This window comes from Pelodiscus sinensis, chromosome 18, assembly GCF_049634645.1.
Source record: "Pelodiscus sinensis isolate JC-2024 chromosome 18, ASM4963464v1, whole genome shotgun sequence".
Taxonomy (NCBI): Eukaryota; Metazoa; Chordata; order Testudines; family Trionychidae; genus Pelodiscus; species Pelodiscus sinensis.
This window is the reverse complement of record NC_134728.1, coordinates 18919958-18943077: the sequence shown is the minus strand read 5'-3', so window position 1 is coordinate 18943077 and position 23120 is coordinate 18919958. Positions and strand designations below refer to the sequence as shown.

At 40.8% G+C, this 23120-nt stretch overlaps 1 protein-coding gene across 3 annotated transcripts in view; it reads left to right on the top strand.

Moving 5' to 3' along the window:
* PTPN1 (protein tyrosine phosphatase non-receptor type 1) overlaps positions 1–22840 on the top strand; it is a 69495-nt gene extending 46655 nt beyond the window's left edge. For 2 of the 3 annotated variants that reach the window (XM_075901207.1, XM_075901209.1), the window contains 7 exons: positions 2903–3003; positions 8276–8374; positions 12116–12253; positions 14261–14470; positions 14874–15035; positions 16428–16654; positions 19248–22840. In XM_075901207.1, coding sequence (XP_075757322.1) covers positions 2903–3003; positions 8276–8374; positions 12116–12253; positions 14261–14470; positions 14874–15035; positions 16428–16654; positions 19248–19455 — 1145 coding nt within the window. In that variant the 3' untranslated portion in view covers positions 19456–22840. The remainder of the gene's footprint in view (positions 1–2902; positions 3004–8275; positions 8375–12115; positions 12254–14260; positions 14471–14873; positions 15036–16427; positions 16655–19247) is intronic. The other variant, XM_075901208.1, reaches the window with a different exon arrangement.
* Positions 22841–23120: the final 280 nt, after the last annotated feature.

The following is a 23120-nucleotide window of genomic DNA, read 5'->3' as shown; positions in this document are numbered from 1 at the left end:
AATCGGCATTCATTGGATAAACGCCAGAAAGTTACAGGTTGAATCTCTCTAGTCTGGCACCCTTGGGACGTGGTGGGTGCTAAACCAGAGAATTTGCTAAATCGTGGGACATCAACTTTGTAGTGAGTGGGAGCAGTGGGGCTGGCCAGGGGAGATCGCAGGGGCGGGAACCGGCTCACGGGGGCAGTGAGGCTGGCTGGGGGAGACCGCAGGGCTGGCTGGGGAACTGGCCGGCGGAAGCAGGGCTGGCAGGGGGTAGGCAGTGGGACTGGCCAGGGGAGGTTGCGGTGGGGAGGGGGAGAACTGGCTGGCAGAAGCAGGGCTGGTTGGGGGGCAGGAGCAGTGGGGCTGGGCCAGGGGAGATCACGGGGGGGGTGGGGAACCAGCTTGCGGGGGCTGCAAGGCTTGCCAGGAGAGATTGGGAGAGAATCGGCTGGCAGAGACAGCCAGGCTGGCCCGGGGGGGAGGAGGGGAGAGAATCGGCCAGCAGTGAGCAGGACAGGTGAGCAGGACAGTTCAGGGCGCATGCAGATCCTGAATAAAAATGTAAAAGCAGTGCCTTTTAAATATCCCCACTGCTGACAGTGAGGTTTAAAGGCATTACAATGTGTCAGAATGGAGAGAACCTGGTGCATTCACCATTCGGAATGAGAATATGGATAAAAAATTCCAAAGATGGTGTCGGCTTTCTGAAAATAAATTAGCCCCTTTTCAATATATGATGTGGTGGTGCAGGGTTTTATTGGATTACAGTCCATTTTTCCAGTCCATATTCCCTTAACTTGCTGGTAAGAATATTGTGAGTGGCCATATCAAAAGCTTTGCTAAAGCTGACTCTGGGGGCTTTGGGAGGACCAAAAACACCATATTTGCATATTCGTAATTTGCTTAATGAATATGCAAATGAATGTTACAGATCCTCCGAAAGCTCATGAATGGATTTACTGGTCCCCGTGTCAAAAGTTTGGGAACTTTTTTAGTTATAGACTAAAAAGTGGGTAAAGACCCACTGACGAAAGCTTATGCTCCACGAAATAATGTCAGACCGTACTTTAGCCACGAAAGCTTATGCTCCAATAAATCTGTTAGTCTATAAGGTGCCACGGGACTTCTTGCTGGTCTCATAAAAGTAGTATATACTATGAGTAATGTATAAAAAGCTCCCAGACACTCCACTTAGACATTTACAAAACTCTAACTGTTACAATAAACCCTGAAAAATTAATAATAAATCCAATAGACCAGAAACCCTGATCAAGATGCAACTTTTGCAATTTTTTTCCTTGTCTCCAAGTCTGAATTAATGTGTCCTCTGTTTTGAGACAAGGTGGGTGACAACGACTTTTATTGGACTTGATTCTTTTAGTGAAAAAGACAAGCTTTTGAGCTACAGAGCTTTTAGTCAGGTCTGGGAAATGTTGCTGTGATACTCAGTACATGTTAGGTGGAGCAGATTGTTTAGCATAGGTAGTTAACACTTCATAGAGAAAAAATAAAGAACATTGTAGTGTATGCTGCAATCACAGGTTTCTTGTACACATTGCTTTTTAAGCAGATATTTCCAGATACTGGAAAACATGTAGAGCCACTTTAGAGGCTACAATTCAGTTGAGCCTTTCAGGAAATTCAGTAGGAACTATAATGTTGCATGTAGCTTTGTGCACTGATCAGGGCTCCTCTTTTTTTCTTGTTAACAGCTAGGGTTGCCAGATGGTCTCCCAAAAAATACCAGACACGTGGTATTTTTTGGTCGGGGGTGGGGGAGAGGAGGAAGGAATGCAAGATAAGCCACTCCCTCCCCCTGTCTTCCCCTTCCCCCCTCCCGGCTGTTCTGGGGTGCCCAGGGCAGCGATCGCAACCCCGCCTTCCAGCTGGGGGACTCAGGCTGGGAGGTGGAGCCACGATCAGCTCTGGGAGCCTGTGATTAAGCAGAAGCCTTGTGGAGGTGGGGGGAGTGGCTGAGACTCCCAGCCACTCCCTCCTGTCCCTGCCAGGCTTCTGTGCAATCACAGGCTCCTAGTGCTGATCATGGCCTCGCCTTCCAGCCGCTCCCCCCACCCTCGCCAGGCTTCTGTCCGGTGCGTAGCCAGAAAAATCAGAGAATACTGGACATTGCACATGTCCGGTATTCTCGGATTTATTTTTTTTACTGGACAAAGAGCACAAATACCAGACTGTCTGGTAGAATACCGGACACCTGGCAACGCTATTAACTGTTGATTTTGGTTTTTTTTAGATGATATTGCTTCCAGTAAGTTTAGTTTTCCTGTAAAATGTGGAAATTCTTATGCATTGGGGAACCATAAATACTGCTAGCTTGGAACTAACAAGTGCAGTACAATAAGTGTCAAGTAATTTTTATTTTTGTTCAGTACGTGGGGTGAATAGATTAGGAAAAGTATCAGTTAAATGTGGAACCTATAAGCAGAAGTGAAGATTTCCATTTGATGATTGTCCTGCTGTGATGCAGGAAACTTTGTTCAGTTTTATCTTTTTTTATCCAGATTTTAATGAGCTGATTTTTCACCAAGACCTGCAAAAATAGGCATGTAGTTGTGTAATTAGTTGGTATATGCTGGTTGCATGTGGAAGTAGTAACCTGATATATAAATCTCTGTGCATATTATCTGGTTTTCACATACTATTGTGATCCCTGCATGTGCACATTTCACAACTCTTTAAATAGGGATCTTATTATAACAATAAAATAGTACTAATTATTGTCTGTCTGTTCCAGTACAGCAAGTGCAAAGAACTCTTTGGAGACCGTACTTATTTGTTACTGTTCTACTGTTTGTTCTTTTAGAAAGTTACATTTTTAGTCCTAGTATTTGATGAAATTGGCCTTGTATCATATCACATGAAGGCATTAACCATTGTTTTCTGATTGTCTGAACTATAGTTGACCACAGCCGAATTAAGCTAAACAAAGGTGACAATGACTATATCAATGCCAGCTTGATAAAAATGGAAGAGGCCCAAAGAAGCTACATCCTTACCCAGGTAACTACTGGAAAAAATGGCAAAATTGTTCATTAATAGAATCATTTTACCCTTTCTCAAACCAGTAACTCCAAGAGCTTTTTGTTAAACATGACTTTGTAAATATTGTATTGTCACGTGCTGCATATCAGCATTGGTTTTAGTAGCTCATTCTGATCTTGTATTTTTATCTGCTAATGTTTAATGCCCATTCACACCAGGAGAGTAGGGTGTTCTGAAATGTTAACACTCTTTTGAACACAAGAAGTTAAATTCTGGCTCCAGTGACGTCAATAGGAATATCCCTATTGACTAGTGGTGGGCAACCTGTGGCTCTCGGGCCACGTATGGCCCAGCAGGGTTCTGTGTGGCCCACAAAACATTTTGGTTACGTCTATACTGCAGGCTTCTTGCGCAAGAACTGTTCTTGCGCAAAAGCTTGCGGCGCGTCTACACTGCACACGCGTTCTTGCACAAGTAAATTTACAGTAAAGCGTTGGGACAGAGGGCTTCTTGCGCAAGAGTTATTCTTTTCCCCATGAGCTCTTGCGCAAGATGGTAGTGTGGATGGGCAACTGTGGTTTCTTGCACAAGAGAGCATCCACACTGCCATGGACGCTCTGGTGCAAACGCACATGGCAGTGTGGACGTGCTCTTTTGCAAGACCTTTTGCGCAAAACAGTTCTTGCGCAAGAAGCCTGCAGTGTAGATGTAACACCAGCTGACCATTGCCAGATTCCTCTTGTTTCGGGCAGAGGTTCTTTTCATACCAGTATTACTAAAGGGACACACAGGTAAAGCAAGGGCTTGTGAAGTGATGTGCATGCTGATTGCACACAACATTGACTGTAAAAAGCCATGAACTCTCTCTCTGCTATGGTTCACTTGGCACACCTCACAAATTCTATATATGCAAATGCAGTTAACACAACTACCCTAGCCCAGGTGGATTATCTTGGTTACAACAATCTTGCAGCCCATTGAATCATAGACTATTAGGAGTGAAAGGGACCGCAAGAGGTAGAGTACAGTCCCTTGCCCTCGTGGCAGAACCAAATACTGTCTAGACCATCCCTGATAGACATTTATCTAAGCTACTCTTAAATATCTCCAGAGATGGGGATTCCACAACCTCCCTGGGCAATTTATTCCAGTATTTGACTACCCTGACAGTTAGGAACTTTTTCCTAATGTCCAGCCTAAACCTCCCTTGCTGCAGTTTAAGCCCATTGCTTCTTGTTCTATCCTCAGAGGCCAAGATGAACAAGTTTTCTCCCTCCTCCTCATGACACCCTTGTAGATACCTGAAAACAGCTATCATGTCCCCCTTTGAGATGGAGGGCCTTTCATGTGGCCCACTACACTGGCCCACTCACTTGCCCAACACTGCTGTTGACTTTAATGGGACTAGGATTTGCCTTGACTGGTTTTCCTAGAAATGGCTTCAGTACAGTTTCCAGATCTGCCTTTGGATTAAATAGAGGATCTTTTGTTAGCTAATAGTGCGTCTGTCTTGCCACTTAAGCTTATAACATCTGAAGGATGCGATTTCTGAAGTCTGTTGGACTCTTTATCCATCTAGAAGTAAATCCTTATTATCTAGATCTCTTAAGGGACATGTAAAACACAAGTGTAACTAGAGTTGAGCAGGAAATGAAACTTCTCGCGTCCAAACATCACACAGTGACATGTCCATGTTTCTAATAAATCAGACAGTAGGCATACAAAATATAACCTCGCAAATTAAAACCATAATTAAAGGAATACAACATTAACTTGAGTTCAGAAAGTCCTCACAACTTAAGACCCCATTCGCCATTATTAGACCTCAAGCTAATCTCTGTTTTCATGCATATATTTGAGGCAGCCAGATGCAATAAATGAAAAATCAAATTCTCTGGCCAGTCTTTCTAAATCTTTTAATAAAGAGTTTTACGTTGAGGTGATATGTCAGTTTGTCATGCCTATGGATGACTTCTTGTGCTCCTTTACCTAACAGCATTACAAGGAATGTTAACTACAGATGCCACCTTAAGAATAGTAACAGTTAATAGTCTGGTTTTGCAATATTTATAGTTGATATCACAGCCTTCATGTGCCGGGTAACCTTTTTGAATTCATTTTTAGATGCATGTTTCACTGCTCTGGAAATATAAAGTTAAAAATACAGTGTAGGGAAGAACTTTCTTCGAATGCTGAAATCCTTTATTAGAGCTATATTTGAGAGAAGATGTCATAAGAACAGTCATACTAGGTCAGACCGAAGATCCCCCAGCCAATATCCTGTCTTCTTATCGAAGGCAAAGCCAGGTGCTTAAGAAGGGAATGAACAGATCAGGTAATCATCATGTGTTCAAAATTATCATGTTTTGAACAATGTAAATTAATCACAGTTTAGTTGAAGTAGCTGGTATGATAAAAATTGCTGCAGACCTTGCAATTCTATAGAAAGTTACATACATAACCTTGTTGATGTCAAAAGATAGTCTAGATATAGTTGGGATGAAATTTGCCTTTGAGGACATAGCGAAAGTAAGACCTATGCAGAAGTCCCACTAATCCCTATTATCGGTGAATTTCGCCTATTAAGACAACTTTATACACATAGAAAGTTATGCAAACATGAATACCCAGGATTTGATAATGTACTATAAACAGCAGGTGTTATTAAGCAATCTGGCTCTTAAATTGAATCCTACCAAAACTATATATAAACAAAAATAACTAAAGGATTTTCCTTTTGTCATCTGTATAACTATATTTCATAACTATGGGTAATTTAAGGATATTTTAAAACCTCAGCCCTCAGATAACAGTGCATTCCTGGACATCTAACTCTAGTGATGGATCCTTCTTATAACTTTAATAGTACTGCATCAACAAAGCAGTGTAGTACTCCGCTGGCTGAGGTTTAAAAGTGTGAATTTTGTCCATTGACTAGGCAGTACCACCAGTGTGCTATTTAGAAGTAGTGAGGAATCTCATTTCTTCAGGTTAGACTGTTGGTTTGGAGCTGTTTTCTCTAAATGTTATTTTAAAACTGAGGCAGAAAAAGCATTAAAAAAAATCTGATTTACGAGGGTTTTTTTTTTGTGTGTGTGGAAATATCATAAAAATAGTACCACTGAGTTATACTACCAGTGAATCTAAACTTCTACATCTTTGTGTAATCAGACTGAATATGTCTCGTTCGTTGCTAAGTCTGTGCCAGAATTCTTGTTTGCCTTCATGTTATTTAGACAATCAGATTTATGGGCCACTTCCCTGGAAAGAGTCATCTAAAGAAAGGATGTAGTTTGCATTGACTATTTGATTAGTTGATCAGGGCACTCCCACTCCAACCTTCCGGCTCTTGCTACATTTCAAAAGCGGAAGCTTTGCAGAGAGTATGGCCAGCAGGGGACACAAGTGTAACCCACACACCTAGGCTGTGTCTAAACTACATCCCTCTTTCGACAGAGGTTTACAGGCTCTTTCAAAAAAGCCTGCCTTTTTTTGAAAGAACTGCATCTAGACTGCAGTTTTACTTTCAAAATAGCGCTTTTTCAAAAGCGCCATTACACGGTTATACAAATGAAGCATGGGAAATTCAAATCCTGGTTTCATTTGCAATTTCAAAGTGTCTAATTTACATCCCTCTGTTGAAAGAGGGATGTAGTCTAGACACAGCCCTAATGTGGTTCTTTGTCTCATGTAGTGGCACCTAGACCACAACAACAGATAAAACCAAGAGACCTCTACAGCATGGCCTGAGAGCCAGCTGGCTTTTAGCTGAGAGGGTAGAGGCTCCTACACTAAACTTCAGAGGTCCCAGGTTCAAATCCTCCTGGTGACAGTTACACAAGCATGGAGCACGGGGCTAGTAGGGGACTGTTTGAGTCCCCAGCTCCCCTCAGCGCTTCTGATTTTGAAATGTAGCAAGAACTCTGTTCTTGCTACATTTCAAAGGCAGAAGTGCTGCCAGTTTCCACTGCACCCCTGCCCCTTCTCCCCATGGAGATGGTGCTGGGGGGAACTGGCTTTTAAGCTAGTGCCCCCCCCTTTGCTTCCTCTAATAAGTGACTAGTCGAATCACTAGTCCACTATCCTATATGCTTTTGCTTATCAGGTAGTCAACTAGTCGCTTACATCCCTAGTCTAAAGTTTTGTTTTTTAAAAATTCTTCCTTGTAAACTTACTAGATGATGGTAAACTGGGAATATATTTTTTAGCAGAACTTGAGCTCTTCCTTGTTTTCAGAAAATCAGCGTTAATCTCTGCGGAAGTAGAAAAGAGAGAATTTTAGACAACTTCAGTTCATTAGGAAATGTCCTAGAAAACAAGGAAAAATGACTAGACACATCTACTTGTTTTTCTTATTCAGGGCAAGGAAGGTCATAGGACTGATAGCTATCTATTATTTTCTATAATAATTCTAACCTGTAGCACAAAAAGAGGTACACTTAGCTGATAATTTATATAGTTCTAACTCAGTGTTTCTTTAATCAGTTTGAAATTAAGCCACCAAGAATCCAATCCACTCTTTTCAAGGACCATGCCATGTTATTTTGTCCTTGAACCCTGTGAGGTAAGAGAAATCATAGCAGCAAAACTTAGTTAGGGTTTTTTTAATAACTTAGACTAAGGCTATCTGCCGGTGATATTTCTCTGCACTCTAAGATTTTTCCATTACTCTAATCTTGGTTAATCTTTGAAGTGCTCTGAAAGTAGATAGCTTTGGCATATAGTGGAGACAACTACCTCTTAGAGAACAGTTAAAGAACACTGATGAATTTTGTAGTGTCTTGGAGCAGCTCAGAATGGTTGGCTCATTCTTTTGACAGACCGTGGTTTGCTAGGCCACAGTCAGTAACTTGGACGCATTATTACTAGCAAGTTCTTTATCACCTGTAATATCTACTTACTGTCAATCATGTTGGTCCCAATTCTGCAAACCACTTATTCTTAAATCCTGTTGACCGAGTGAGAGTGGTATTATTTCTCCCATTAGATTCCTTTTTTGCCCTTCCTGAGCAAGTTCTGTTTTTGGGGTTTTTTTCATTCCCAGTTCCCTTCTTGTAAATAAGACCATTTCTCTCTTCCTATTTTCTGTGGGAAAGAGCTTTTGCACACTTAAGCTGGTGACTTCATAGTTGAAAAATGGAACTTAAAGCCTATTGTATTGCATTTCAGACATTTAAATGAGACATTACTTCCATGAATTAGGCTGTAAAGTTAGGTAACTTACTAGGGTACAGTGCTCTGATCTCTTTCCACAGACAATGTTGGTTCAGAAGATTCTCTTTCTTTGCAGGGTCCTCTGCCAAATACTTGTGGTCACTTTTGGGAGATGGTTTGGGAACAGAAAAGCCGTGGTGTTGTCATGCTCAACAGAGTGATGGAAAAAGGATCGGTAAGAATAGAACTTCTTTTTAGTGGTGTATATTTAAAAAAAAAAAAAAAAAAAAAGCAAAAAATAATGGTAGCAGAAAGATGCATGTACAGAATTTTGTCTAACAACACACATCTAAGATTCAGAAGCTGAAATCTGTAAAGGTATCTTTGCTAACTCAGAGAGAGGTGTGCAAATTATCCAGTTCAGAAAAGCAGAGCATAACTTCTGCATTCAGCTAAATGAATGGCAAAGCACAATTGGCATTTTCCATACAAGAGAACTAACTTAGTTTCTCTTTTTAGTCCTAGCAGTATAGATACTTATGTCTAGTTCCTCTTTAGTAATGGCTGGAGACTGGCTCTGATTCCCATTTATATTAAGATCCTTTACATTACTTAGGCACTATCCATGAGCCTTAAAAGCAGTTATATATTAATTTACTTCCCTAAAGAGCTTATAATCTAGATCTAAAGACAGACAAAATGTAGAGAAAGAGGAGTGATGTATAAAAACTGATCAGGGTGATATTAGCTTCTTATTTCCTATTTCCCTTATTTCTTTCAGACTCCTGCTCCACTCCTGACCTGCATATTTCCTAATTAGTTCATCTTTCCTCCTACATAGCTAAATTTCCCCAGGGACAGGGGGAATGAGGGGAGTAAGACACAGAGAATGATCCCCAGAAACTAAGTGTAAAATATCTAGAAATCTACCATCCATCTCTGAACATTATGGTCATTTGTTCCTGGGGATGCAGAAGGGTTCAGCCCCTCTGGTGAACAGATGGGGGTGCAGGCTCTACTAATAGCTCTTACCACTTCTGATCCACTGCATGACTGAGGGGAAGAGGTTGGCTTAATTCCATGGCAGCTGGTGGGGAACAGCCAGGGCTTGTTCTACAACGATGGGCTCAAAAGTTACCGTACTTTGCTTGTTAATGGAAGCTGCCATACTGTAATCACATTAGTAGGTCTGTGCTCAGAGAAGAGGATTTAATACAAAAGTAATAGAACAACACAGGGATGGTTTTTTTTTACTTCCTCTGCTGACTGCAAGGCCCTTTCAGAGGAAAGTAAGTAGGTGTGCTGTGTCCAAGTGGTGGTCTAGTGTTGCATAAGCAGAAAAGAATTCCTGGGCATCAGAACAGTTGTGCAGTAAGCTGTGTTTTAACTCTGATTCAAGGTTTTTTTGCTTAGTGATTGGTTATAATACAGGAACCACACGCTCTTCCCCTACCCCCTCCAGTTCTTTTGAACAAAGCAATGAATGATCCCTTAAAGCAGACCACTAATGCTTCTCGACACACAGCAGTGGGAGATCTTCAGTGGAACGCTACAAAATGTTATTTGCAGAGCCATTTGGTGCAGAAATTAGATAGGAAGCTAATTCCTCTCTTCTAAGATTAATTTTGTTTTAAATGCAGAAGATTATAAATACAGGTTTAACCTCTCTAGTCCAGCACCCTTGGGATCTGACTGCTGGCAGAGAATTTGCCAAACCATGGGTGGTCAGTATTGTCTCTAGCAGCATTACCAATATTTCCACTGCTTATTGGACTCTGAGATATTTAGGGGTAAATTAGAGCTTAACAGCATAGAACACTGAAGCTATGGCTACACTAGCATATTTTCTGCCAAAAAAAACTTGAAGAGGGACTCGTTAGCATAAGTCATAACATCATTAGCATATTCTGCTGTTTCTTTTTTTTTTTTTTTTTTTTTTTGCAAGGGGTTTGTGCACAAAAAGAAGTAGTGGAGCTATCCTGGAGGCATAAGGATCCTGCACAAAATGGAAGCAGTTACACTGCTTTTTGTGCAAAAACCCCTTGCACAGAAAAAGGCAGAAATATGCTAATGATGTAATGACTTATGCTAATGAGTCCCTCTTTTCAAGTTTTTTTTTGGCAGATGTTTAGTGTAGAGGTAGCCTAAGAGCCAGACCTGTAAAACTTTATGGACTGTGGGGAAACTTGGCCACGCCCATGAGAAGGTGGACTTTCAGCTAACTAAAATTATGCTGGACCACAGATGATGCCAGACTAGAGGTTCAACCTGTATATACTTTATTCATGTTGTCAGCCGGCTTGGTATTTAATCAGCTTTGGAAGCACGCTAGGCCTTGATACCTCTAAACTTGACAATTTGTCCTGAGATTCCTTCACCATCTACAAATAAAATGGTATTTGTAGAATGTCAAACTGCCCTGAGAGGTTAAATCCAGTTTTTACCCCAATTCCTGTGATAGTTCTCTAGCATTTTATTACTTTCCCATTCATAATGACTCACTAATTTTCAATGTTAATAAACTATGTAAGAACCAGCTTTCTTGTTTCAATTTTGTTCTGTTGCAAATTAAGACCAGTTTATTTACAATGTAATATAAGAAGCATTATCCATATGCAGATTTAATGCATTTCCTCTGCAAACATAGATTTGGAACGCTGATCATAATCTGGTTTCAGAGGAGCTGTGTCAAATTCTGAGAAGTAGCACTTCTCAACATTCAAAATATACATATAGGTCTAGCTGTCAAATGTGGTTGCAGATTTAAGTATGCTAAGAAGATCCTTTAGTGTCATTTCCCCTTTGTACAGAGAAAAATGCACTACTTATGTTTTTGGCTGACTCATTTTAGTTTCTAGCATGTCAACAGTTTATTGGTGCAGACTTTAGGTTTCTTGGAAAATTATTACTGAGAAAATTACTAGGTACAGTCAGGAGTTAGGTAACAGACATATTTGCAGATTCCTTTTTTAGCTCAATTAAAATTTCATAACTTTTAAACTATGCCATATGCAATCACAATCATCTCAGACTTATTTTTTGTGGGGAGTTAATGGATACCCCAAAAATCTCATCTGACACAGTTACCCTGATCCATCCCCCATCCATGCATAACCCTGTGCCAGAGGATGAGTAGAAGGGCTGCATTCACCCTAAGCCACCTTTGTGCTCTGGGAATTTTCCAGGGGTTCAGCGAGGGCCATCATCTGGGCCTTTGTGAAAGATACCAAGGTGTGCTCGGTACACACACAATGTACTGGAAACAGGAGACCATCCTGCAAGAACTATTTCTTTTTAAAAATGTGTGTTTGAATTTATTGCAATATACTAGACCTCCGGACTCTTCGGTGCCATAGTAATATAACTTAATCATAGAACACTAGAACTGGAAGGAACCTCAAGAGGTCAGTCAAGTCCAGGCCCCTGCTCTCACGGCAGTACCAGCCATCATCTAAATCATCCTTGATAGATGTCTATTTAACCTGCTCTTAAATATCTCAATGATGGAGACTCTGCAACCACAATTTATTCCAGTGCTTAATTGCTCTGACAGGAAGTTTTTCCTAATGTCAAATCTAAACCTCCTTTGTTGCAATTTAAGCCCATTGCTGCTTCTCCTATCATCAGAAGCCAAGGAGAACAGTTTTTCTTCCTCCTTGTAACGCTCTTTGAAAACTTTGAAAATGGCTATCATGTCCTCTTTAGTCTTCTCTCTTCCAAACTAAACAAGCCCAATTCCTTCAGTCTTCCCCCATTGGTCATGTTTTTTAGACTTTTTTAATCATTTTTGTTGTTGTTCTCTTGATTGTCTCCATTTCCTCCACATCTTTCTTGAAATGTAGTGCCCAGAAGTGGACGCACTATTACAATTGAGGCCCAATCAGTGCAGAGTAGCGTGGGTTAAGGAACACTCCTCTTTCCTCGCCTTTACCATAGAGCCAAGTAACTAGTGCTTGTCTTCTGTTTGCTTTTTTAGATAAAGTGTGCACAGTACTGGCCACAGAAAGAGGAGAAAGAAATGCTCTTTGAGGATACAAACTTGAAGTTAACCTTGATCTCTGAAGATATAAAATCATATTACACAGTACGACAGCTAGAATTGGAAAACCTTGCTGTAAGTATGGAGAGCAGGCCAATTAAATCATGTTGTCCCTGGATTCCCCATCATTGAGCTGTATTTCCAGGTCCTGAGAAGTGTTCTTCGTAAGCTGTGTGCTTGGGCAGCCACCCAGGAGCAATTCACATGTTGCTCAGCTGATTATCAGTGCGCTCACAGCCGGCAGCATGTGTTTCTATTGGTGGTGCACGGTCGCACATGCCTTAACGCACATAACAAAATTCTGCACAAGGATGGGAAAAGTTAGAGAACACTGGTCCTGAGTACAAGAGACACTGACAGCTACTCCTCGGGCATGTGTAGTTACACACTACAGTGAAAAGCAGGCTGCGTTCGAACTATGGTGTGTAGCTATATGGGGCAATGAGCTGCCAAAGCCTTTTCCCACTGCTGGACTTTTTCACTGCAGGAGGAATGGCTCTGGCAGCAGGAAAGCAGAGGGACACTACTCAGATACAAATAGCAGTGGAGATAGAGGAGCCGCACACTACTGACATGGCCCCTGACTGAGAAGAAGAAAGACACTTCCCACATTCCCGCTACACACCAGAGCCTAGGGAGACCCAGGCTAGTAGACTTTCTGTTCTCCAGACCTATGGTGGGCCTGGACCACAGTGTTTGGGGAGAGGAGGGGGATTCCGAATCTCGTAGGCCAGATCCAGGCAAGCGAGGGGCTGCATCCAGCCCCCGGGCCTTAAGTTACCCACCCCTGACCTATAGCCTCCTAAACAATTTAGTACCTTGCTTTCATGCTCCTTCTAGCCTGGAAGCTGAATGTAAGTCCATTGTCATGTACAAATATGACTAGCAGAAACCTTGAAGCCTGCTTCCTGCAGGCACTGCTAAAGCTTTGTTCAGGATTTCAGGAAGCTGAGAGCATCAGTTTTAACACTCTTCTGAAATGGCTTTCAGCTTAGTAGAGGATGTTGGTTGTGAAAGAGAAGACTCTGCCGATATAAGGTCCCTGTTTTGGACAAGTCTGAGCTGCTCCTGCAACTTGAGGTACCTCATTTTCCCAAGATTTCAACCAGCCTGCCTAACCAGAAGGCTGTCGTGCCTATTTTATTATGGGGCTGATAAAATGAACATCCAAGTTATCAACTGTAAAATTACTGTATAATTTAGTTTTGTCTGGTGTCCATTCAAAACATCACACAGCTTTTATGGGAAGAGAATTTGTATTTGAGTGTAAACACTGATGATATTTTTACAAGCAAGTGGTGCTTTAGTTTGGGTTTGCAGCTCTTAAGTGCAGAATGGGAAAACTTCATAGGAAAATAGATCAGATTAGAATAGGGCTGAAGAACCTCTTCTGGGTCGGCGGTCGCTAAAAAAAATCAGTCGTGGGCCACACACAAGAAGGAAAAAACAAAACAAACCACAAAACCTCACTGAGACAGTCTCCGAGGGAAAAGGAGAAAAACTCCCCACATTCCCCTCGCACATCACAGCCTAGAGAGGCCCAGGATGGTAGATTGTGTGTGCTCCAACCCCACGGGAGGTTGGCAGGGGGGCTGGAGCACCAGCATGGGCCAAATCCTGACCCAGAGCCTCGGGGGCCAAGTCCGGACCCTGAGCCTTAGGTTTCCTACCTGAGATTAAAATTAAGGAAAGTAGCAAACAAGCCAGCAAGTATTCGTGCTGAATGGTTGAGTAGAGTGGAAGAACAAAGTAATAGAATGGTGAGTAGAATTTGCGCAGCATAAATTTTAAGGGAATCATTTTCAAGGTAAGATTTGAAAGAGAAATCAGATCCTTCCCTATTCCTTATGAATTGTAGAATGTAGATGTGTATATTTGTAGCATCTCGAACTTGATTTTTACCAACATGGAAATCCCTTTGGATGTAATATATTATGAAAATTGGTCACTTACTAGATATAAGAACATGTGGTGAGTAGTATCCTTCTTCTGATTAGTATTTTGTATTGCAGACAATACCTGTGGTTGAATACCTTTTACATCCTATCTAGATAGTCTTATAGCTTGGAAACATTTTTACAGGCACAAGAAACTAGAGAAATTCTGCACTTTCACTATACCACGTGGCCTGACTTTGGAGTCCCAGAATCTCCTGCTTCATTCCTCAACTTCCTGTTCAAAGTGAGAGAGTCTGGCTCACTGAGTCATGAGCACGGACCTATTGTGGTGCATTGCAGTGCAGGAATTGGAAGATCAGGAACTTTTTGTTTGGTTGATACGTGTCTTCTACTGGTAAGAATCACTTACGCTCGAAGGGAATAAGGAGTGAGTTACGTTTTGTCTTAAGAAGAGTGGTCCTTGCCTAATTTACCCTGAGACTAAACTAAAATGGTCTTGTAACCTGGTCTTCTCTGGGGGGGTTTTAACCTTGAGGATAGCTCACATTCACTAGTTATTGCAAGGTAAAAAAAATCTCTTAAAGCAATGCAGGCCTGATAGAAGTCCCACATGTTACCTTCATCCCCATGCCCTTTTGGAAACATGTTGGAGAACTGATCAAGCCATATGAATATCCCCATTCTAGCCATTCATTAATATGGGAGCAGTTTGAAGCCTAAGCAACAAATGAGTCATTGTGTTGAAACCTATTAGAATGGCTATCTGTGTAAAGCAAGTTTTAAATCTTTACCTTCAGATGGACAAAAGGAAAGATCCTTCTTCTGTGGACATTAAGCAAGTTCTCTTAGAAATGAGAAAGTACAGAATGGGGCTTATACAGACAGCAGATCAACTTCGTTTCTCTTACTTGGCTGTTATTGAAGGAGCAAAATTTATTATGGGGGATGCTTCAGTGCAGGTGAGTACTGAGTACATGCCATTGGTGAGGGAGTTGATTCAATAAAAGACTACATCATTGTCCTTATCTCTCATATTCAGGGGTCGACATAATGATAGCTATACAGCATATAACAATAGCAGTTGTGCAGTAGATTAAGACCAGAAGTGACTAGTAAGTGGGTGAGCTGCTCTGGGAAGGAGCCAGAGCAGCTGGCTGGGGTCAGCATGGTCCTAGCCAGGCTCCCGGGGCTTGGCTGCAGGCTGGTGGAAAGAGTCAGCTAGTGATGCTCTTCCCCCTCTCTCACCCCTCTGCCCCACCAGTCTGAGACTGGTCCAGCTTTGAGACAGAGAGCCATTTAGGAAGGGCATGTGGAGCTAAAGCTCCCTCACCCGCGAGATTCATATGGGGACACTACTTGTGTTCCCTTTCCTGTCAATATCGGGGAGCAAGGGAAAAGTATAGTTTGATGCGTTCTTCTCACTCGGGCAAGGCAGATGAGCTGTGGTGTTCCCTGACTGAACAAATGAAGGGGACCAGCAAGGACAGGTGTGCGCACACAGCCCCAACTGCCAGCTCTGATCCTGCACCCCTCCCTGCACACTCCAATCCTCTACTCTGAACTCCTCACCACTCCCCGCCCAGACTCCTGCACCCCCCCACACACACACATCCCCACCCACTGCCTTGAGCTTCCTGCACTCCATCACACACTTACAACAGTGCTTGTAAGAAATTTAAGTTATTTTCTCCCCTGATTTAAGAACCCAAAAACTCATAATTGTATGTAGCCAGGCAAATGTTATGAAGATGGTTGAATGACTTTAAGGGGGCTGAATAAATCACTAAAGTGCATACAACCCTTGACACAACTATTGTAAAATAACTTAAATTCTTGCATAGTGCTCTTGGATTGAATCCGTTGTGTTACACACATTCATGTCTTTGTACTGGTACAAATAGCACATGACAGCTGCTGTCACATGCAAAATTCTCCATGTATCCCTATGGGAAACAGTTTGGAGAGGCTATTTTGCTAAGTCTTCTATTTAGTCCCTTAATTTTCCAGCATGCTGTAGATTCTTCCACTGTTGTCTCCTTTTGAAGCATGCATGTTTAAGTTATTGCTAAGTAATACTACAGCAACATGAATCCCATTTTGTGCTACTTAAGTGTTTCATGTAGGTGAAGCACTAAATTAAATCTCCAGGGAATGTTTTCCATATGTGTGGTTGGGCTGAGGGCATGCTAGGTAGTTGGTGTGAGGGGTAGTGAATGCCTCTGAACAGTTATCCTGAAAGTAAAACAATGACTAATGTGTAAGCTTCTACTCCATTACTGTTAAAATTACAGGGGTTTAATATTAATATATTATAACACAGCAGAGCTTAATAGCCACTTTCTTCTGTGAAGGAGCAGTGGAAAGAGCTTTCCAATGAAGACTTGGACCCTCCACCAGAACATACTCCTCCACCCCCGAGGCCACCAAAGCGAACATCAGAAATGCTCAATGGGCGGATGCATGAGCACACAGAGTTTTTCCCTAAGCACCCGGTGGTAGAAGAGGAGATCAGATGTGCAGTCAGCACTGTGGAGGAGATGGTGCCCGATGGCTTACCTGTGCAACTGGGTACAGACAGGTAATTCAGTCAGGTGGTTTGGGTTGACATTTTTGACTGTTCCAGGAAATGGTTATAGATTCACAGCTGTTAGGGATGTAGAACGTTCCCTTATCTGAGCCACTTAGCACCACCTCAGGGTGTTGGACAGAACTTGCCACTTTTCTGTAACAGCGCTCCTAGAATTGGGTTCTAGCCCTTGATTTCCAAAGGCCTACATGCTTAGTGAAAAGGATGACAGCTCTTCCTAAGCTTTGGTAAAAGAGGAGATGGCACAATGGCTGCCTGGTTTAGCCTCACATGTGAGTGCATAAAGGTTTTGTTGTACAGTTGATTTAGTTATCTCGTACGCATTAGGTGGATTGTCACGCCAGCTAGTGTCAACCACAGCAGTTAGTGCAGGTATCTGGTGCTCTACATACTTGATCAAATATATTCTACTATATTTTAAAATCTCCTTCTAAGATTATTCTGTCTGTTAGAATACAGGGGCAGGCAACTTTCATGTAACATCAAAGCACCAGTTTGCCTTCAAGATGACTTGAGCTCATTTCATGTGAAGTGGGTTGTGCCCACAAAAGCTCATGATACTATATATATTTTTTGTTCGTCTCTAAGGCGCCACAGCACTACTCATTGTTTTTAAAGATACAGTTCATCCTATTAACCTTTTTAAAAAAACAGCAAGCAAATTGTCTGGTAGCACTTTATAGACTAATAAAAAATGTCGATGGTGGTATGAGCTTTCATGGGCACAGCCCACTTCTTCAGATGACCAGAGTTATGACTAGGGGATAAGAAAACTTGAAATAAATAGGAGAAGGGAAAGGGGTGGGGGTGAGGGTGGGGAGGGAGGGAGAGAGAGAGCTTAAAGCTACAGTTCAGGATGTTTGTGTCATGCTGGGGAGCTATTTTTGCTTTTTACTACAGGTCATATAGATTTTGATCATTTAAAAGAAAATCTCTTGATGAGAATTTATTCACTTTCAGCCTAGATTAAAGTGTTTAGCCTAAAGAATAAATCTGTAACTTGGGATGGGGAATATGGGGAAGTGGTGTTTGTGTTTAACCACTAGATGTCACTGATACTCTACACATCTGAAATACAGGATCTGTTATGTTTCAATAGATTCTAGTAGATTGTACTGTAACAATCCGTAGTTTTTAATGTACTGGATATTGATCTGTTTCTGGCAGTCTTTCTCCAAGATAGCCAACTAAAAACCCATTCTGGGAGGAAAATGTGAGAGGACATCAGAAGTCATGAGAGAATAGTTGAGGGGAGAAGTCCAAGGCTATTCTTAGACTAAAACACCACACCAGTTTTGCAAGGGAATACTAGAAACAGGAGCATCTAACTTTCAGCATTTCCCACAAAGTTCTGGAGATATTTTTTGGCAGCTAAAGCTGGGAAACTTAGTGTCTTTAGCCACTTCATCTTGTGAAACTGGCTGGGGAGAGTGACCTTGAGAGCTGGAAGTATCGAGACAAAATGAGACACATTCAGTAGTTTTTCCTCACTTTTAAGTTGGTCCCCCAAATATTTTTATTATTATTATTATTTCTAAAAGAAGGTGCTTGCTCTCTAGCATCCCTGCCAATGGCCCAGGTTAGAAGTCTGTGTGATGCCACATAATGGAACTTGATTTTTTTAAGATACTTTTAAAAATCTAGAAAACAAAGCACAAAATTAAATATATATCTAAAATTAAAACACTTTTAAGGATATAAAAATAGTATGTGATCTTGTAATTGTACTCTCCTAGTGCATATACTCAAAGAAGCCGAATCAAGGTTACATAAGTAAACTTAATTCTGGCATTTCTGTAGTTTTGAGTGCCTGACTTTGCAGCCTTAATCTCTTAATTGAGGAGTGTTTTTGTCTATGATTATATAGAGGTGTATCCTAGTCTTGCGCCAACAATTGTGCATAGTGATAGCAGGGTTAGCCAGCTAATTGGTGCAATTAGTGTATGTGATTTTTTTTTTTTTTTTTAAGGGCACAGAATAGCTTTGACTGCATTCACTGTCAGAAATTCCTGTTCGTGGGGGTGGCTGCCTGATATGTGGCATTGAAATTAAGGATTTGAACTAGGTAGATCCGTTCTCAATCTGCGGCCCCAGGAGCACGCAGCTGTGGCCAATGTGACATCCTCAGGGCCATACAGGTTGTATGGCTGCAGCTCAGTAACACAGAGCTGCATATGTGACCCTCAGTGGCAAATAGCGTGAGAGCTACTGGGGTAGATCCTTGGGTACTATAGAGTATACGGCGATTAACTTGAGATAAGAAGCAAAGTGTTTACTAGCAACATACAACTGATCAGGACAATAAATATCAGTTTGAATATAAAAAACAACAACAAATGGTCTGGTAGCACTTTAAAGACCAACAATACATGTAGATGATATCATGAGCTTTTGTGGGCATAGCCCACTCTTTAAAAGAATACATCTTGTACATCAGGTGTTAGATCTCCTGGTACAGCTTCATCTGTAAGCATCAGTGAGGTACCTCTGAATTGGGTCTCAGTGTCTGCATGCGTTTCCCCTCTAGTGGAGAATATTATGCTGAATATTTATGGGGGTTTTGTTTTGTTTTTCAATCTCTCAGCACTAGTCAAGACACTGAACTGAGGAGGAGAACTTTGGGTGAAAATCTGTGTGCCTCACCCCACAAAGAAGAGCCAGTGAAGTCAGAAAACTCAGAAGAGGATGATGAGAACATGATGTCCACTTGGAAGCCATTTCTAGTGAATATCTGTATGTTCACTGTCCTCACTGCAGGAGCATACCTCTGTTACCGGGTATGTTTTCATTGATGGACAGGTCGGCAAGATTCAGTATACAGAGAACAACCATCATTTGACCAGTGTGTAATCTGCTTCTGTGAAAGAAATCCAATTGAGGCATCTGGGCTTTGTCTCAGTGGCAATATTTCTTAGGTTGAAAGGCTGGAACTTTTGGTTAGGGCTTAAAGAGAGAATTGATGCACTAGGGTTTAATTTAGCCCTGTGGTCCCAAGAACATAATATTCTAATCTCAGGGCCTTAAAATATTCAGGAGTAAGCAGAGAAAATGCCAAATAAGTCTTGTTTTTTCTTTTTCTTTTTTTATGGAATAATAGAATTACAACACATTGTTGTTTTTAGCCTTTTTTAAAAGCCAGTTCTTTTTCTTTGTGTTATTTCAGAAAGAAACTAGGCACAAGTGAAACTTGCTTGTACTCTCCAAGTGTTGTAACCAAATACATGATTTATATTATTACTGAGTTCCCAAAAAGAGAGAGAATCCACTTATTTAGAGAATCCACATAACTGAAGAATGTAAACTTTTTGGAAAGGAGAGGGCTCTTTTTTGTCTCCCTTCACCTATTAAAGACTGAGTTGTGGGCAGTGCCTGTGGTATTGAAATATTTAATTATGGCATAACTGTTCTTAACTAGCTTCTTGTTTTACAGATCTTTTAAAAAACAGGCTTCTGCATTTGCTCAGGGTATCCCAACATGTCAAACATTTAACAAAATGTATTTCCCCATTGACTTTTTTGTTGCACTCGACTTGCACCTATGCCTACTTACATTGTCCAATCTCTGTAAAGTTGTTTTTACCTTTATATTCTGGGGTGGGAGGAGGGGAGAAAAGCAGGAAGGGAAATTCAACCAAAACATGTCCACCAGCATTTTACAGCTGTTCGGTTGGCATTTAGAAGGACCAGTTTTTAAACTTCATTTGGAATGTAAATATCCGGTTTCACTCTTAAACCTGCCTTGTAAGGAGAATCGTGCTTTGTGCACAAACCAGAAGGAGGCGGAGGATCCTCAAGGGTGATGCAAGAAACTATTGGGAAAGCATTTCAGTCTATCTAGAGCAATTAATGCCATGGCAGCTTCCTTAAACTTAAAAGGTCAACAGAAGGCATGTTGATCTTCGAACATACCAGTTGGCTTACCATGATGCAAGCAATTGTGTGGGTTTTTTTCTTCTTTTTTAAGCAAAGATTTCAATATTAACTTTGGTTTGGTTTGCAAATATGCTGTTAAATGATTGCTGGCGTAAGGGGCGTTAAGTGCCTGAGCTCTGCTGATATGGGTGTTGCTATGCTAGCTCATAGTGAGAGAAGAGCTGGATGGTGTAGCGTATCAATTAGGATAATACAACCAATCAATGGTGACACAATTTGGCACGGTTGGCTGTGCCTACTCAAGAGGCCCAGGATTTGAATGGGGTTAGTGCACTAGCAGAGTAGTGACTGGAAGCTTGCATAGCACTAAACCTAATTCTCATCAATGCTGTTAGATCTTTCCTATCATGAGTACCAAATTTGTACATTTTAAACAATAATAGAGAAAAAAATCTTTGCTCATAGGGCAGAGATCACAAGCAAATTCACTGCTTAAAACGGTAGTGGTTCTAGCTAAACCATGATGACTGATCTGCAAGTGTTACTAATCAGTGCTTTTAAAATGCATTCTAGTTGTATAGCACTTAACCACCATTCTCAGTGTAAACTTTATGGAGTATATTGTGTAACAGTCCTTTCACTCCATATTTATTTTTTTTCAAAGCTATTTGTAGCTCTTGCTCTTTCCTTAAATCCATAAGGGTGTTGACTTGGGGTGGAAGGGTTGTTTTTGTTTGGGGTTTTTTAAATGTTAAGCTTGCATCAAGGGCTTCTCAAAAGTACAATAATAAATACATCCTCAGGTAGTATTGGGAATTAGAAATTTACCTGTGAGATTGTTGGTCAGACCAGTATGTGAAAGGGGGGATATTGTAAGCAGTCAGTATTTAGTATATTATTGGAAACATAAAAAATTGAGTATAGAAAAATAATAATATATAACGGATCATTTGTGTATTTAAAATACAGTATGTGATTGCTTTGTCCCCATTATTCTCTCCATCTGGTAGAATATTGTTCTAAGGCAATATTGGAACCCCCTTTGTATTAGAATGCATGTAAAGTCTTCTAGTGTCCTGATTAAATACCATGTGCTTGAAAGATTGAAAAGTTATACTTCTGCTTACTGATGTGCCCAAATAATATTTGCATGATCTGATCATTTAAGTGGCTGTGGTTCAAAGGGTATTGCTGAAAGTGTCTTCATTCAGTGATACATTGACTTGGTGTTTATCAGGTAACATGTACTTGCCTAATATTTGGCATGGGTTTTCTATTCAATTTCTGCATACTCGGTGTAACCCAGTTGTTTAGCATAGTTCATTTCATCTGAGTCGGTATAATACAAACATTCCAAAGCGTGTGTTTAAGCCATATTCACACCTCACCTTCAGTCAGTTTTGGGCAGCAAATCTGTCCGCATTTCAGAATGACTTGGTGTGCTGCCTTCAGATACTTGCATTTGGGAGAAAACTCTGCTTTCGTAAAGGTCACCAATAAAGCAAGATTTCCAGGGAGTACTTTGTGACCCCCTTCTTGATCGCTAGAAACAAAGTAAGACTCGTGAAAGAAATGACCCATGACCTGATTGGGACTTGCAATATTATCCTTTATTTAGAGAAACGTGAAAGTTGGGGTTGAGGAGAAAGCATAGCATCCCTCTTTCAAGTCCATTTATACTGTATATGCAACCTTTTCCACAAGATACAACTCAAGACACATCTCACTGTTCAGAGAGAAAAAGCAGCTCTAGTGAACATGCTCCTTTCTCCCAGCTAACTTAGCTACTTGGCTTTCATCTATTTGAAGTCAAGGAGACCATGTACTGTAGTAGGTTTAGTGAAATGCCCTATAAACCATGAGGTGTGCATAAGGCTTATAATGCTAAACTGTAAGCATTTTGTTTTGATGTCCTGTATATGTATGTAGTAGTTTGGGTGTGTATATACAGTAGTGTTTCAAAGTGGGTGTATTGATTAACCTATTCTTGGAAAAGTTGACAAATATCCATGTTAAAATTGTTAGAAAGTTAGTGAGCTGCTCTGCTATATGCCTTAAGCAAATATTTACTCATCAGGTCTTTCTTTTTTACAGATTGCCATAGAATAAACATTTTTTTAAAAAAAAATTAAAAATAAAAAACAAAGCTAAATGTTTTGGTATAATACATTTTCAGGTATCCTGTCTTTTGTGTAAGGCGCTGCAATGACCTCACAGTTTTCAGTAACTGTACAGTTTTTCAATTTCCCATACAAGTTTTCAGTTCTCATTTTAGTTGCATCAATAAAACTTTTTTAAAGAATGGATGTATGTGTCTTTCCATTTCCTGTTTTATCACAGAGGTAGAAATGTAGGCACTAACAAATTTAGGCCCTTGGGTTACCAAGAGGACTTCACCTCCTGGGTTTTTTTTAATTTTTTTTATTTTATTTTATTTTGTTATTTCTCACATTAACAGAAAATGTTGGAAATATTTCCATAAGTGCAGAAAACTTGCTTTCAAGTCAATAACTGTCTGATGTAAAATAAAATGAATTTTCACTACAGATCTGCTTTCTCATAGGTCGTATCCTAAATCATCTGA